The following is a 17,278-nucleotide window of genomic DNA, read 5'->3' on the forward strand; positions in this document are numbered from 1 at the left end:
AGGCTACACGTTGTTAAGATGTCAATCCTACCCAAACTGATCTACAGATTCAATGCAATTCCAATCAAAATTTCAACAACACACTTTGCAGAATTGGAAAAGCATTCTAAAAAAGAAAAATGAAGTGGAAGGACTTACACTTCCTGACTTTGAAGCTTACGATAAAGCCACAGTAGTCAAAACAGCATGGTTATTGGCACAAAGACCAAAACACTGATCAATGAAATCAAACTGAGAATTTGGAAATAGACCCCCAGATCTATGGTCGATTCATTTTTGATAAGGCCCTCAAATCCACTGAGCTGGGAAGAACAGTCTCTTCAAAAAATGGGGCTGGTAGAACTGGATATCCATATCCAAAAGAATGAAGAAAGATCCCTACTTCACACCCTACACAAAAATTAACTCAAAGTGGATTGAAGACCTCAATATAAGAGACAGTACAATAACACTCCTAGAAGACAATGTAGGGAAACATCTTCAAGACCTTTTATTAGGAGGTCACTTCTTAGACCAAACACCCAAAGCAAAAGCAATGAAAGAAAAAAATACATAAATGGGAACTCCTCAAACTTAAAAGCTTCTGTATCTCAAAGAAATTTGTCAAAAAGGTAAAGAGGCAGTCGAATCACTGGGAAAAATATTTGGAAACCATTTATCTGATAAGAGACTGCTATCTCTCACATATAAAGAAATCCTACAACTCAATGACAATAGTACAAACAGTCCAATTATAAAATGGGGAGAAGATTTCAGATATCTCACTGAAGAGGAAATACAAATGGCTAAAAAAACACATGAAAAAATGTTCATCTTCATTAGCTATTAGGGAGCAAATCAACACCACAATGAGATACCATCTCACACCAATTAGAATGTCTGCCACTAAACAAAAAGGAAATTACAAATGCTGGAGAGGATGTGGAGAATTGGAACTCTTACTCATTGCTGGTGGGACTGTATGATGGTACAGCCACTCTGGAGGACAGTTTGGCAGTTTCTCAGAAAAGTAGGTATTGAGCTACCCTACAATCCAGCAATTTCACTTCTCGGTATATACCCAGAATATTTGAAAGCAGTGACATGAACAGATACTTGCACACCAGTGTTCTTAATAGCATTGTTCACAATTGCCAAGAGATGGAAACAATCCAGAAGTCCTTCAACAGATGCACGGATAAACAAAATGTATATACACATGATGGAATACCACGCAGCAGTAAGAAGGAAGGAAGTCGTGAAACATGACAACGTGGATGAACCTTGAAGACATAATGTTGAGTTAAATAAGCCAGACACAAAAGGAGAGATATTGTATGCTACCACTAATGTGAACTCTGTGAAAAATGTAAAATAAGTGTCTTAAAAAGTAGAATATAGGGGACCTAGAGATAGTCAGAACCTAGTGAAGGGGGAACAATAATCTTATATGTACAGATGTGATAATGAGGGTGATCTTAATGGTATGGAAATGGTCAGGAGTGACTATGGTACGTTAACGGGATTAATCCTTTGGGATTTGATCCATAGCTGCTTGTTGAGTTGTCCCTTGAAGGTCTTCACCTTTCTGTATATACCTTGTATTGCTTAATAAAGAAGGAACTGAAACTGTGGAACTGTAACCCATACCAATTTTTGAAATCACCTATGACTGCTTGTTGAGCCATACATCAAGAGAAGACACCTTTTTGTATGTATATTATATTTTACAATTATGGAAATGGCTGAAGTTGTGGAACTGTAACCCATGACATTCTTTGAGTTTTGCTCTCTAACTGCTTGTGAAATTGTACATGGAATGTTATCACTGGTATGTATATATGTTAAATTTCACAATAAAAAAAAATAAGATTAAAAAAAGCTTGACCCAACTATATGTTGTCTAAAAGAAAGTCTCCTTAAATTCAGACATAAGTGGGTTGAATGTGAAAGGATGGAAAAATATATACCATGCAAGTAGTAACAAAAAGAGAGCTGGTGTAGCTAGAATAACAGAATAGACTTTGTGTCAAAAACAGATAAGAGGGACAAACACTGCCATTATATACTGATAAAGTTGTCAATTTAGCAAGATGACATAACAATTATAAATATACGTGAACTTAACAGCAAAGTCCCAAAATATATGAAGCAAATACTGACAGATTTGAAGGGAGAAATGGACGATTCTACATTAATAGTAAGAAACTCTAGTACATAATTTAAAATAACAAGATAGAAAATCTACAAGGAAATACAAGACGTGAAAAATACTCTAAGCCCACTAGACCTAACAGACATATATAGAATATTTCACCAAACAATAGAATCCACATTGTTCTCAAGTACATTCTCCAGGACAGACTGTATCTTAGGTCACAAAACAGATCTCAATAAATTAAAAAATATTGAAATAATACAATGCATTTTCTTTGACCACAATGGAATGAAGCTTGAAAGTGACAACAGAAGAACAACTGGAACATTCCAAATATGAGGAAATTAAACATGTATTCTAAAACAACCGATGGGTTAAAGAGGAAATTACAAGGAAAAATAGGAAATATCATCAGGCAAATGAAAATGAAAATACAACATAAAACTTATGGGATGCAACCAAGGCAGAGATGAAAGGGAAACTGAAAATTTTATAGGCTCATGTTAAAAAAGAAAGAGTTCAAATCAGAGACATAACCTCAAATGGAAGAACTAGAAAAAGACTTGCAAACTAAACCCAAAGTCAGCAGAAGGAAGGAAATAAAAGATTTGGAGTGGAGATAAATGAAATAGAGAGTAAAAAAACAAAAAGAATCAACAAAAGCAAAAGCTTGTTCTTTGAAAAGATCAAATAAAATCAACAAACCTTTAGCCAGACTGACAGAGAAAAGAGAGAGGACACAAATAACAGAAATCAGAAATGAAAAGGGGGACATTACTAGCAACTCCACTGTAATACAAGGGATTATAAGAGAACTGTATGAACAACTGTACGCCAACATATTAGATAACCTAGGTGAAACGGCCAAATTCCTAAAAACACACAAACTACCTACACTGACTCAAGAAGAAACAGAAGATCTCAATAAACCAAAAACTAGTAAGGAGACTGAATCAAGAATCCAAAACCCTGCAACAAAGAAAAGCCCAGGGACAGATGTCTTCACAGGGGAATTTTACCAAAAATTCCAAGAAGAATTAACATCAATTCTGCTCAAACTCTTCCAAAAAAAAATGAAGTGGAAATGCATTACTTAATTCATTCTATGAGGCCAACGTCACCCTAATACCAAAACCAGATAAAGATATCACAAGAAAAGGAAATTCTAGATTAATATCTCTTATGTATATAGATGCAAGAATCTTCAAAAAATACTAGCAATCTGAATCTAACATCACATTAAAAGACTTGTACACCATGATCAATTGGGATTTATCCCAGTTATGCAACAGTGGTTTTATGTAAGAAAATCAATTAATGTAACATACCACAATAACAGAATGAAGGAAAAAAAACACACGATTGTCTTAATTGAAGCAGAAAAGGCATTTGACAATATCCAGCACTCCTACTTGATCAAAACACTCAGAAAACTAGGAATAGAAGGAAACTTTCTTAACATGATGTACCAGTTTGTATATATTATGTCCCCCAGAAAAAGCCATGTTCTTTGATGCAGTCTTGTGGGGGAAGACATACTAGTGTTGATTAAGTTGGAATGTTTGGATTACGTTGTTTCCATGGAGATGTGCCCCACCCAACTGTGGGTGATAACTCTGATTGGATAATTTCCATGGCGGTGTGGCCCCACCCATTCAGCGTGGGCCTTGATTAGTTTACTAGAGCACTATATAAGTATCAGATAGAAGGAGCGAGCTTGCTACAGCCAAGAGAGAGATTTTGAAGAACACACAGAAGCTGAGAGACAGACATTTTGAAGACGGCCGTCAGAAGCTGATGCAGACATTCTGGAGAATGCCATTTTGAAATGCAACCTGGGAGCAAGGAGACGCCAGGCACATGCCTTCCCAGTTAACAGAGGTTTTCCAGACACCATTGGCTATCCCCCAGTGAAGGTACCCAATGGTCGATTTGTTACCTTGGACACGTTATGGCCTTAAGACTGTAACTGTGTAACCAAATAATCCCCCTTCTATAAAAGCCAGTCCTTTTCTGGTATTTTGCATAGCGGGCAGCATTAACAAACCAGAACATATGATAACGAGCATACATGAAAAATACTCAGCTAACATCCTACTTAATGGTACATGACAGAAAGCTCTCCCTCTAAAATCAAGAACAAGACAAAGATACCCACTGTTACCACTGTACAGGAAGTTCTAACCAGAGTAATTAGATAAGAAAAAGAAATAAAAGGCATCCAAAGTGGAAAGGAAGAAGTAAAACTTTCACTATTTGCAGATGGCATGATCCTGTAATACAGAAAATTCTGAAAAAAACAAACAAAAAACAACTAAAAACACAATGAAGCTCCTAGAACTAATAAATGAATTCAGCAAAGTGACAGGGTAGAAGATCACTCATAAATCAGTAGTGTGATGAACAATCAGAAAAACAAACAAAATACATTTACAATAACAACTCAAAGAATTAAATATCTAGTAAAAAATCTAGCCAAGGATATGAAGGACTCGTACAAAGAAAACTACAGAACTTTGCTAAAAGAAATCAAAGAAGGGATAAATAAATTGGAGGACATTGCGTATTCACTGATTGGAAAACTAAATATTACTAAGATATCAATTCTACTCAAAGTGATATATAGATTCAATGTAATATTTCAAAGCTGCCTTTGAAGAAATGGAAAAGTCAATCATAAATTTACAAGAGTAAAGAGCCCTGAATAGCCAAATTCATTTCCAAAGAAAAGAACATAGTTGAAAGACTCATAGTTCTTCATCTTAAAACTTATTACAAAGCCACAGTAAATCAAAACAGCACGGTATTCAGGATAGACATACTGACCAATGGAACCAACTGAGAGTTTAGAAATCAACCTTCACATTTACAGCCAACTGGTTTTTAACAAGGGGGCAAAGACCAGTTGATAGGGAAAGAATAGTCTCTTCAACAAATGGTGGTGGGAAAACTGGATCTCTATATGTAAAAGAATGAAGGTACACCCCTACCTCACACCAAATACAGAAATCAACTCATAATGGATGAAGGACCTAAATATAAGAGCCATTACTAAAAAATTCCTAGAAAACATAGGGCAGCATCTTTAGGAATTTGTGTCAGGCAGGGTTTTTTAGACTTTATACCCAACTAACAGAAGAAAAACAGATAAATGGGACCTCATCAAAATTAAAAACATCTGTGCATGAAAGGACTTTTTCTTGAGAGTAGAACAACAATCTACACAATGGAATACATTGTGTGAAAATCACAAATCCAATAAGGGTTTAACGTCCAGAATATATAAAGAAATCCTATACCTCAACAAGAAAAAAGACAAACAACCCAATTAAAAATGCGGAAAGCCTCAAATAGACATTTGTCCAAAGAAGATATATAAATGGCCAAAGAGTACATGAAAAAATGCTCAAATTCACTAGCTATCAGGGAAATGCAAATCAAAACTACTATGAGATACCATTTCCCACTCACTAGAACGGCTGCTATTAAAAAATAAAACACACAGAAAATAACAAGTGTCAGAGAGAGGTGAGAAATAGTAACATATATTCATTGTTACTGGGAATATAAAACAGTGCAACCACCATTGAAGACAGTTTGGAAGTTCCTCAGAAAGTTTAGGGAACTAATATATGACTAAGCAACCCCACTTTTAGGTATATACCCCAAAGAATTGAAAGTAGGGACTTGAATAGTTATTTGCACACCAATGTTCACAGTGGCAGTAATCACAATTGCTAAAAGATGAAACAACAACTCAAGTGTCCAACAACCGATGAATGGATAAGCAAAATGTGGTACATATTCACACAATGGAATACTATTTAGCTGTAAAAAGGAATGAAGTTCTAATAGGTGTGATCACATGGATGCACCTTGAAAATATGTTGAGTGAAATAAGCCAGACACATAAGAACAAATATTATATGATCTTACTGATATGAAATAAGTAGAATAAACAACCTCAGAGAGGCAGAATCTAGAATATAGGTTACCAGGGGATTTGTTTTGCGTAGGGAACAGGGAAATAACGCTTAAATTGTGCAGAGTTTCTATTTGCGATGATGGAAAAGTTTTGGTAACGGATGATGGTGATGGTAGCACAACATTGGGAAGGTAATTAACAGCAATGAATTATATACTTGAACGTGGTTCAAAGTGGCAATTTTAGGTTGCATTTATGTTACTAGAGAAAAATAAAAAACCAACACTAAGGCAAGGTGTTAACTGAGTGGTATATAGGAACCCCTATTTTATGCATGAAATTTCTGTAAACCCACAACTTCTCTAATTAAAATAAAGTTGTACACAAATGCTCATAGAAGCATGATTCATAATAGTGAAAAAAGTGCAAGCAACCCAAATGTCCATCAACTATTGGAATGGTTAAACAAAATGTGGTATATTCATGTAATGGAAAATTATTGAGCATTAAAAAGGAATGAAGTCTAAATGAAAAATAGGGTGGGATGGGAGGGGCAGTGATTTCGGTGTTCTTTTTTTATTTTTATTTTTTATTCTGATTCTGATTCTTTCTGGTGTAAGGAAAATGCTAAAAATAGATTGGGGTGATGAAAGCACAACTATAAGATGGTACTGTGAACAGCTGATTGTACACCATGGATGATTGCATGGTAAGTGAATATATCTCAATAAAACTGAATTTAAAAAAAAAAAAAGGAATGAAGTACCGATACATGCTACATCTCACATGATACCTGACAACATTATGCTAAATGAAATCACAATGACTCAATTTTTATAAAATGTCCAGAATAGGCAAATCCATAGAGGCTGAAAATAGATTAGTGGTTGCCAAAGGATAGGAGCAAGGGGAAATAAGGCATGACCATGAACAGGTACAGGGCTTCTTTTTTGGGGTGGTAGAAATTTTCTGGAATTTCACAGCGATGATGGTTGTCTAATAGTGTAAATATACTAAGAAACACTGAATTGTGTACTTTGTGGCATGTGAACTATATTTCAATTTTAAAAGAAATTGTAAATTCTTAACATATAATATGAATCTCCACTTGCTCTGGACCCTACTCACCTCTTCAACCTTATGTCTTGTTATCCCAACTCTCCAGTTAAATTGTCTCTTCTGCAAATATACTAATGCTCTATCTTACGTAAAGGCCATTATATACTGTATTCTCTTTGGGCAGTTCATTGCTTCTTAATCTAGCTAATGCAAACTCATTCCTCAGGTTTAGTGTAACTATCACTTCCTCAGGGAATCTTTTTGGAACCCTCTATGTACCATATTCCTATTACCAGATATCTGATCTGCTTATACTTGCCTTTATAGCATACTTTTCTCATTGTCTAGTGCAATAATCAATAAGTATTTGTTAAATAGTAAAACAACCATTTCTAAGGGCTCTTCTAATTTTAAAATTGTAAGATTCTATTCATTTCACCTGGTATTATATCTTTAGTTAACCAGGTTGTATATGTCAAAAACCTCATCAGAAGGCCTACAAAGTGGTTAAAAAGAAAAAAACAAGGAAACTATTATCTCATTTTAGAGAATACCCTAAACAGGAATTGGGGAATCAAGTCATCACTTTCCAATTGTAAGTGATGAATCAGTTTACCAACTTCTGCTAAGTACTGCTATAAGGAGAAACAAACACTCAAATAAAAAAATCAAAGACATTGTGTTTTAGAGTATGAAAAAGCATTTAGAAACCTGAAGAAAGCTTTTATTTCAGACATCACTTCAATATTCCAATCACTGAAAATCCTACCTCAAATGTGAACTTAGTAGGATCAAAGACAGCTTGCTATTTTTATTTCCTGTTTCATTTATGAAAACTACAGCCACCTGAAAAGAGTAAGTGAGGTGCTGCCTAGGATCTGGTGAATGCAGAAATTTAAAAAATGTACAAATCACTAGGATTAACCTGGAATCAAAGCAGGTGGAACTTTTTTTTCATATGCTTCAAGATTTAGATTGAAGACCCCAAATAAACAGTTTCTTTTCATGGAGAAGAGTTTGAAAAGCACCATTCACTCTACATGTATTCATTAGCCACTTGGGACCCCTAAGAGGGTGTTGGTATGAAATACAATACCTTAAAGTAGGTTTGTGTTTTGCTAGACCATGAATTCTCAGAGTGTGCTTTCACCCTAAGAGGGAGAAAATTGGTGCTGGTATGGAGGGATGAAAAAAACTTACTGTTTTTACATATAGATCACAGATTTACATAACACATAAACAGATATACAGTATATTTGTGATTTTAAAATTTCATGGGGGAGAGGGATATTATACTTAAAATTTTCTAAAAAACATTCCTTTAGAGTCGGGGCTGGGGCAGTGACGCTTTAGAAACACCACCCTTGACAAAATGTAGTTATCCTTTTCAATAAAATATTATCATTGGTGCTAACATACCCTGGGAAATCAGTTATAGGTCACATGTTCATGGCTGAGCATAAGATATTATACCTTTGTAAGGACAAATGGGGTGGGATGGGGGGATGATTTGGGTGTTCTTTTTTCACTTTTATTTTTTATTCTTGTTCTGGTTCTTTCTGATGTAAGGAAAATGTTCAGAGATAGACTGTGGTGATGAACGCATAACTATGTTATCATACTGTGGACAGTGGATTGTATATCATGGATGATTGCATGGTGTGTGAATGTATTTCAATAAAACTGAGTTTAATAAAAACAAACAAACAAAAAGATATTATACCTTTGTATACCACACACTAAAGGCTGTATTAGAAGGTTAGATTACAGCCATAACAAGGGTTTAAGACTTATAATGCATTTTAAAATAGTAATATCTGAGATCTGTATCATCTGCTCTTAAAAACATGCCCAACACATGCCTAAATTCCCATTTTAGATTAAACTTCATGTATTTTAATTTACTTTTGTCCTAGAAGTCCTAAAATAACGTGGCAAAATAATTGATTACTTTTATGTTTGTTTATCATATATGTATGGCTAACAACTTCTTTGCCTACAAATACTTATTTATCCTCAAGTACCTGACTGTAACCAATTCTCAATCAAGATATAAGGGAAAATTTTAGGAACAGATTATTCTAAATCTCAAATGTTGCAATAAAATACCAACTAGGCATGAATTAATCCTTGTCATTATAATGCTACAGATGAATGCCCTTCAATTAATAGAGTTTTCTCCATTTTATTCTTGAAAACAACTTCAAACTAAAAGAACACATCTTTAGTGTAAAATTATTGAAAAAGGTATACAAATAGGTAAGTATGCCTGTTTCCTTTTTCTTAATATAATATTGTCTTCAGCCTGCCTTCTAATGCATGTAGTAATGAGTAACAAGATAGACTGAAGAGGAAACATAATTGAAAAAGAGAAGGAAAGATAAAATCTGAACTGCCAGGGTATTCAAATTTAAGAAATAGGCCTTTCTTCTTCCCATTTGTTTCTAGAAAGGGAAAGGTGAAAGACAGGAACCCTAAGAAACCAAGGGATAGTAAAGCACTGTTCCTAAAAATATCTTTCACATATTCTAATTCCTCAGAAATATTAGTTTAATGATCTTAAAAAAATACAAATAATTCTTAGGAAGACTTAATTTACAGGGCCTTATATCATTAGATTCACAAATAACAAAGACAAGGCCTCTGTCCATACAGAAGTTATGATCTACTATGGGCCAGAAGATACATACACAAATAATGTGATACAGAGCAAAGGTGATAGGAAAAGTAGGTCTAACTTGTTTTAAATAAACAGAGCGGCCAGAGAAATTACTACCAGGCGTGGGGAAAATTGAGCTACATTTCAAGAAGACAGCTGGAAATCCCAAAGGAGCTGATAGAAAGCATATATGCAGAGCATGTTTGGGGAAGATGTCCAGTTTGGATGTAGCACAAGGGATATGAAGGAGAACAGGTGAAGACACAACTGAAAAGACAGAATACATCCTCATCATGAAAACTATAAACGTCAGGGCAATGAGTACAGATATTATTCAGCAAACAAAGGGGAATGTCCTAATTACAGCTGTACTTTTCTAATTATTTATGAAATATCTAAATGTGTTAGTGATATACAAATGAGTAAGATCACTGGCTCCGGACCCTTTAGGGGTATACCAGTCCTGTGTCTGTTTGCCTTCAAATCCAATCTTCACCCTTCCCTGGCTCTGCACTAAATGATGGGAAGACTGATACCATGGAGGCAATGTTTCCCAGTCTCCCATGGCAGCTGGTTTCTGGCATAGTTAGGCCAATGGGAAGCACTAGTAGGAGACTGGAAGGCAGGAGGAAGAAGTCAGCTCCCTCAGCAGACAGGTCCACTTTTCATGTTCCACATGGTCAACCTCGCCTCTGTGTTGCTTCATTTCTTTTTGTTCTCATGCTTCAGATTGTGGCTTCTTGCTTTTTCTAATAACTGAGTTGCCTTATGATAAGATGCTTGGCCTCTCAGCTCTTCCATCACCAGTCCAATCAATTTTTTTCATTAAATTCCCTCCATGTTACATACTTTTGGTTTATGTTTTCCTGGATGGATGATGACTCATGAAGAAAGTTAATGAGCCTATTTCAGAATGTAAAGAAATTTCTGGCCTCCTCATACATAAAATGCCCCCATCTACCCATAAACTTTTATAATTAATTTAAGGGGCTCCCAGAGCTCTTGAAGTCTATCCACTAACCCCAGATTAAAAACACTGAATAAGACAAAGACGTAAACACATATAGCTATAATGAAACAAGTAATTCACAATGCTATGAGAGAAAGTACTAACTGTATCTGTTGGAAGAGGTTTCAGAGATCATGCTTAATTTGAACCTTGAGTAAAAGTGTACTAGAAAGAAAAGGAGAAAAGCACTGTTGGCTGAGGGAACAGAATATATAAGAGTACGTGGAGAAACTGCAAGTAGTTTGGTATGCCTGGAACATAAAGCAGATGTTGAGAAGTTGAGATCAAGCAAGAGAGACACAACAGGATAAATTCCACAGAGCATTCTGTATGACATACAAATAAACCCAAACTGGTGACCCTCAGGCAATAAGCAATGCTTTGATGTATTTTTGGCCTGGGGACTATTTAAAGAAATCCCAGTAAGGCAACAGCTAGCTGTAGCTGAGTAACAAGGGCTGTTTAGGTAGACTAGTGTGGTGCAGTCAGAATGCAGTGTTCTGCAGAATGAAAGGTAGATAAGGAAGTCAGAATGCAGTGTTCTGCAGAATGAAAGGTAGAAAAGGAAGTAGAGCAAGCAAGTCAAGTTCAATATTCTTTGAATAAGATTCATCTGTGAAAGGGTGCTATAGGACATTAGGCAGAATGTGAGATGGAATCCAGCAAAGTGTTTTTACAGGTAAAAAACTTAATTATGTGGACTCTAAGGGGAGGGATCTTACTTTTCTCTGTAACCTTAGCAATTAGCACAGCATTTGGAACATACTAGGCACCCAAAAATTAGCTGGAGGAACTTTATGAAGAAAAGGGGCCCATAAAAAGAGAAAAGCTGAGATAGGGATGGGGGTATGGATGGGAATAAGAACAATGAGCAAATAACATTTTAAGCCACTAAGTTTGGGGATGGTAGACCTTTATATGTTGATACAGAAGGAGCTCCCAAAATATAATGCTAAATGAAAAAAGCAGAAGCAGTGAGAGTGGGGCAACTTTTTTGTTGTTGTTCTATATACCCTTCTGTACAATTTGAAATTTTAGTAGGTGCATCATTGTTTCAACTTCTAAAATAGAAACTGTGGTGCAACTGCTTTACAAAGATTGTTGTAACAATAAATAAGATAAATTCCAAGAAGGAAGACTATATGGGAAGCTATGACAAAAAGTCCAGGAGAGAAGTAATAAGAGGCATATTGCTAGGACTGTGACTGTGAAAACAATGTGGATAGTAAAGAATTTTAGGATAAGACAACAATGACTGGAGTTTTTGTACATTAAAAAAAAGTAGGAAGTCAAACAGAGTAGCTGGTTTGTGAAGAACAAATAATCACAAGTTGATATAGGTTATTCCGATTGGAAAATGAAATTAATTTCTTAAGCTCAGTAGTTCTCAAATGGAGCGATTGTGCCCCCCAGGGGACTTATTTGCAATGTGTCTGAAGACATTTTTCCTTGTCACAACTGGGGGGATCCTACTGGCATCTAACAGGTAGAGGCTAGGTATATTGCTAAACAATCTACAATGCACAAGACAGTGCCCCACAACAAAGAACAATCTGGCCCAAAATGTCAATAGTGGTGAGAATGAGAACGAGTGACTATGGTCACTGAAACTAAACTGGATTACCAAACTGCCAGAACTCAAAATGCTTACGCAAATAATATGCACACATGAAAAATAAAGTATGTCAATGTACACTATGAAAGTCTACTTTTGATAGGCTTACATATATTAAATATAACAATCACAAGATTGACAGCTTTTTACCACACGGAGGTTAACTATGTTCCTATTCAATTCTAATAAAGAGGGCAAAAGATTAATCAAACATTTGTTTAAACTTAAAGTCATTAAATTAGTCTTTCCAAAATGGATGGTAGAACCATTTCCTTCTACTGCTTCATGTAAAATATGCTTATCAAGAACCCAGTATAAACACTGTTTTTAGACAGCGCTGGGTATGTAAAAAAGGACCAAGACAAATAGGTTTTTCTAATGATAAAATAATGGAAGCAATGGCTGTGGATACTACAGGAGGTTTCATCACTGCTGTTTACATTTACGGGTGTCACATATGTATGTGTATCACTGGCTCAACTTTTGAGCTTTACATGTCTCACGTTCTCAGCAGTACAATGCTCTTTCTTCTTTCAGGGGAGGAACAACAAAACCCGTTGGCCTACAAAGACAATACACCCTGACAGACAACTAGTCCACGGGATTAACTCTCCTCAAATGGAGGAAAGAACTAACTAGGGCTAGAAAATATTCAGCTGGAAGGCATTTCCTCTCTGAAATTTTTTTGGTTAATCAAAGGACTAGGAATCCTTGATGTTTTAAAATACGCAATTAGCAACCGACTTATCTGGACGAATTTTTGCAGGGGGAAAGACAGGAGGATGACCCTCACTAGCCCCAAATTCGTAAGTTCTAAGGGCGAGTAATGCGAAGGACATCAGGAAGGTCTTTCTACATAGCTAGGTGGCTGTGAAAGTCCTTCTTTTTCCTCTTTAGACCCAGCTATGACTAGGGAAAGTGACTCGAAGGTTGAAGAAAGAGCAGTCCGTCCGTCACGTAGGCAACTCTCAGGTATCCCAATTAAGTGCCCAGGCCCGACTTTCCCTCAGAATCCGGGCCCCAGGTGTTCCACCCCGTGCTTCTCTTTAGCCTTCCCCTCACACGCAGCCCCTGAAGAGCATCCGCACAAAGAGGCTTAAACTGCCTAGAGCCTCGGGCTGAAGGAGAATCACCCCCAGTCTGAACTTGTGGGCGGGGAGGCAAAACCTCAAAGCTTCCCCGCCCAGAGAAAACCTTTGGCCCCAAAGGTTCTTCCGTCCTGCTTTTCCTGGCCCAATAATCCTCTCCCTTGCATCCGCGCTTACCCAGTACCAGCCGGGCTACATCCGAAGGTAACAACATGATCGAGTCCTCAGAAGAAATCACAATAAGAGAAGAGACTCAGGTAAAGGAAAACACAGCGACAGCTCGGGCGCCGCATCTCCCGGTTCCAGCCGCGGCACTGAACCCGCGGCAATTTGTCCCGCCTCTTTCCCTCCTCGCCAGCCAATCGCTTCCGCGAAAGAAAGAAAGGCGCCGAAATGAAACCCGCCTCCGTTCTCCTTGGAACGTTCGTCATTTCCGCCCTCATATTTGGAGGGGTGGCGCTGAAGAAGGAGAAGAAGCTGGGTACAAGAGCCCCAGTCAGACCCCTGGCTCCAGCATCAGTTGAAAGCTCGCTCTCCATTGGTAGGAAAGGCGCAGGCGCGTTTCCTCAGAGAGGCCAAATGTTTTGCGTGAACTGGTGTTTTGAGCGAAGGAAAGCGCACGTGATATTTGGTGCGCATGGGCAGACTGTGCGCTGGCGTGGACTCCACGGAACTCCTTCCTCCTGAGACCCGTGCTGCGTGGTCACGCCGCGTTTGAACCGAGAGGGGGAATACGTGCGTGGATAACGGGTTCGAGGACCTACAGCTGCAGCTGCAGCTGCAGGAGGAGGCGAGAAGATCGGAGATTTGAGCTGCAACCACCGTCGCCTCAAGAGATACCGCATTGGCCACCAGTGCTGTTACCGTCACAGTTCAGTGGTAGGGGCGCGGAAGCAAGCTTCTGCCTTCTATGATGGAGAATTAATTCGTGTCTGACCCATTCTGTCCCCGCTCCCAGACTCCCAGTCTCACGTTTTCCCTCCAGAGTGGCCATTTACGCCGCCTGTTTCACCTCATCCTTCTCTTCACCCCCCATCTCCCCCTCATCTCTTCCCCATCTCTTCCCCCACCCCCATTCTCTTTTCCGTCTTCACGCCCCTAGCGGATTTAGCCTTGAACTTGCTAGATATTCTGCTTTGAACCCTTCTGCTTCTGAATTGGCAAACCAGCTGTTCCTTTTTAGGCCCCAGCCAGGTGTATTTGCTCCCTTTGCAGAATTCTACAATGACGCCTACACCCCATCTGCCTGAAAATAAATCTGCCCTTGGCAGAGTGTGGCCTTCATAGTCATACTGAATTGGTTCACGTCCTGGCTCTGCCACTTATAAGATGTATAATCTTGGGCAAATTGGTTATCTTTTAGAAATTGTTTCCTCAGCGATAATATAAGAATCGATAATTGTACCTACCTCAAAGAGTTGTGAGGATTCATGTACTTTGTTTAAAATAGTTCCTGGAGCACAACAAATGCTCAACAAAATAACAAGTTATTAGATATGAACAAGGGTATTTTTAAGTAGTTGAGCCTGTCAGTGTTAAAACTTGAGTGCCCTTTTCCTTGTTCTTTACCTTCTGTTCATCTTTCATGTTTCAACTTTAATGTCATGTTTCTTTAGAAGAATTCTCAGTAAAAAAAATAAGTGATTCTTTTCTTATTTTTATCCTATTCCTGTTGAAGGACTGTTTTGAGTCATTCTAAGAGACTCTCGTTTTAAATATGGAAATACTAAAAAATGAACATGTTGTGTCTTGTATAATTAACTATATATTAATTCCATGGTCTGAATTAATTTTGAGTGTACATATTTTTTTACAGACAATTATGTGTGATCTGAAATTCTGAACCATGAGTCTAGCACTTAATGATCTGCTTATTTGCTGCCGTCAACTAGAACATGATAGAGCTACAGAGCGAAAGGTAGTATTTTACTTAAATTTAATCTTTCCTTGAAGCAAGTATATGATTGATAATCCATTATTATGTTCATTTTTCATTTTCAGAAAGAAGTTGAGAAATTTAAGCGCCTGATTCGGGATCCTGAAACAGTTCAACATTTGGATCGCCATTCAGATTCCAAACAAGGAAAATATCTGAATTGGGATGCTGTTTTTAGGTATTTTATTCTAAATTTTTTTGTCTTCTTTATTTTTCTCTATTTCATTTTCATTCTGTTTTCACATTATTTATTTATGTGTGTGTTATCTTTGCTACCTATGAAACATTGTGCCTTACATATGAAGTTGATGCTTAATGTTTATCCGAAATATAATTTTTAAAGGTTTATATAGAAAAATTAAAAATTTGAAGTCATTTGTTTCATAAAATGTCTTAGACACATTGCACTCAAGATAAATTAAGAGGGAATTCCTCTCATATTGGTCAGTTTATAATACATTATTTCAAATTAGAGAATGAAATTAAGTTATAAAAAATGCTTAATTATTACTTTGACATATTTAAATATTGCTGCTGATTGTAAGTAATGACAATGTGTTACATTATAATGAAGTATGTAGAAGGAAGATTAGAAAACTCCCAAATGGATAAAGTTAAAAAAAATCACTCAGGCAATGGGAAGACATACAGACATAGTTTATTATCTGACAGAATTGGCAAACAGGATTGGTACGTTTTTTACATAGAGGCATAATTTTCAGTCATGAAGTCCATTTATAACTAGAAACAGATTGTGATGCTTAGGAAAAATGAATAAAATACTTTAATGTAGGATACTGAGAGCATTCTATAAACCTGAGGCAACATTTGCAATTGGTAGGTAGAAGTGTTTACTTGTCCTTGAGTGTTTAGAGCATATAATCCATTTTATTTCTTAGCTCCTATTTGGTATAGATTGACTGTTAGAGATTTGGCATGCAGGTTATCTAGTTTATTTCAAATACTACAAATATGGTTGTTACCTAAAGATGAATACCATTCTACATAACACCCTCCGTTAGGATTCCTGATTAGTTATGAATATATTCTAGGCAAGCTTCATTTAAAGGCTAAACATTATCAACTGCCTAGGGAATGAGGTAGGTCATGTACAGAAAAAGAAGGAGGTGATAGAGGACTGAGGGTTCTTAATACCATTGCAGGCTTTTAATGATAAAATGAGAGTGCAGGCAGTGAAGCAATAGAAGATAATGGAGGTTACAGTTGAAAAGCTTTGCAGATTATAATTTAAGTTGGAGTTGTGGGAGTTAGGCCCTGAAAGAGATTTGATTTCATTGCTTCATTTAGCTGGTACATTGATTGAAGCAATGTGGTTTAAAAGGTATTCTTTGTGATGGCATGCAGGCCTTTTTGAAATTTTTGTATAATTTAAGCATTTATTGAGTTTCTAAAATTCCATTTCGTTTTCTTTAAGATTTTTACAGAAATATATTCAGAAAGAAACAGAAGGTCTAAGAACAGCAAAATCAAATGTGTCAGCGTCAACACAAGCCTCCAGGCAGAAAAAGATGCAAGAAATCAGTAGCTTGGTCAAATATTTCATCAAATGTGCAAATAAAAGTAAGTGGCATTATATATTATAGATAAATGGCTTAATAGGTTATCGTTGCATGAGTTTAATCTGAATATGGTGAAGCAAAAGTTGAGTACTAACTCTAATTTCTAGTAAATATAATGATTTTTAATACTGTAGGTTCAAGTATTTGGGGAAATTTACGTAAGCATAGAATGATAGAATCTCAGGATTCAAAAGATTAAAAAGTATTATTTTCAGCTACCCATGCTTGTATCTTCTCTCTACATTCCTAGCACTTAGGTAGAATTTGAGA

At 36.7% G+C, this 17,278-nt stretch overlaps 2 protein-coding genes across 7 annotated transcripts in view; one reads left to right on the forward strand and one right to left on the reverse strand.

Moving 5' to 3' along the window:
• Positions 1 to 13,864, reverse strand: part of LOC119538410 (protein NPAT) — an 83,228-nt gene extending 69,364 nt beyond the window's left edge. The window contains exon 1 of the mRNA XM_037841333.1: positions 13,670 to 13,864. Coding sequence (XP_037697261.1) covers positions 13,670 to 13,706 — 37 coding nt within the window. The 5' untranslated portion in view covers positions 13,707 to 13,864. The remainder of the gene's footprint in view (positions 1 to 13,669) is intronic.
• A 77-nt stretch (positions 13,865 to 13,941) lies between these two features.
• The window catches only part of ATM (ATM serine/threonine kinase), a 135,076-nt gene continuing 131,739 nt past the window's right edge, over positions 13,942 to 17,278 (forward strand). For 2 of the 6 annotated variants that reach the window (XM_037841329.1, XM_037841330.1), the window contains exons 1-4: positions 13,943 to 14,371; positions 15,309 to 15,410; positions 15,494 to 15,606; positions 16,864 to 17,009. In XM_037841329.1, coding sequence (XP_037697257.1) covers positions 15,339 to 15,410; positions 15,494 to 15,606; positions 16,864 to 17,009 — 331 coding nt within the window. In that variant the 5' untranslated portion in view covers positions 13,943 to 14,371; positions 15,309 to 15,338. Of the gene's footprint in view, positions 14,372 to 15,308; positions 15,411 to 15,493; positions 15,607 to 16,863; positions 17,010 to 17,278 lie in introns of all 6 variants that reach the window. The other 4 variants (XM_037841327.1, XM_037841328.1, XM_037841331.1 and 1 more) reach the window with 3 other exon arrangements.

The sequence above is a fragment of the Choloepus didactylus genome, chromosome 6 (genome assembly GCF_015220235.1).
Source record: "Choloepus didactylus isolate mChoDid1 chromosome 6, mChoDid1.pri, whole genome shotgun sequence".
Taxonomy (NCBI): Eukaryota; Metazoa; Chordata; class Mammalia; order Pilosa; family Megalonychidae; genus Choloepus; species Choloepus didactylus.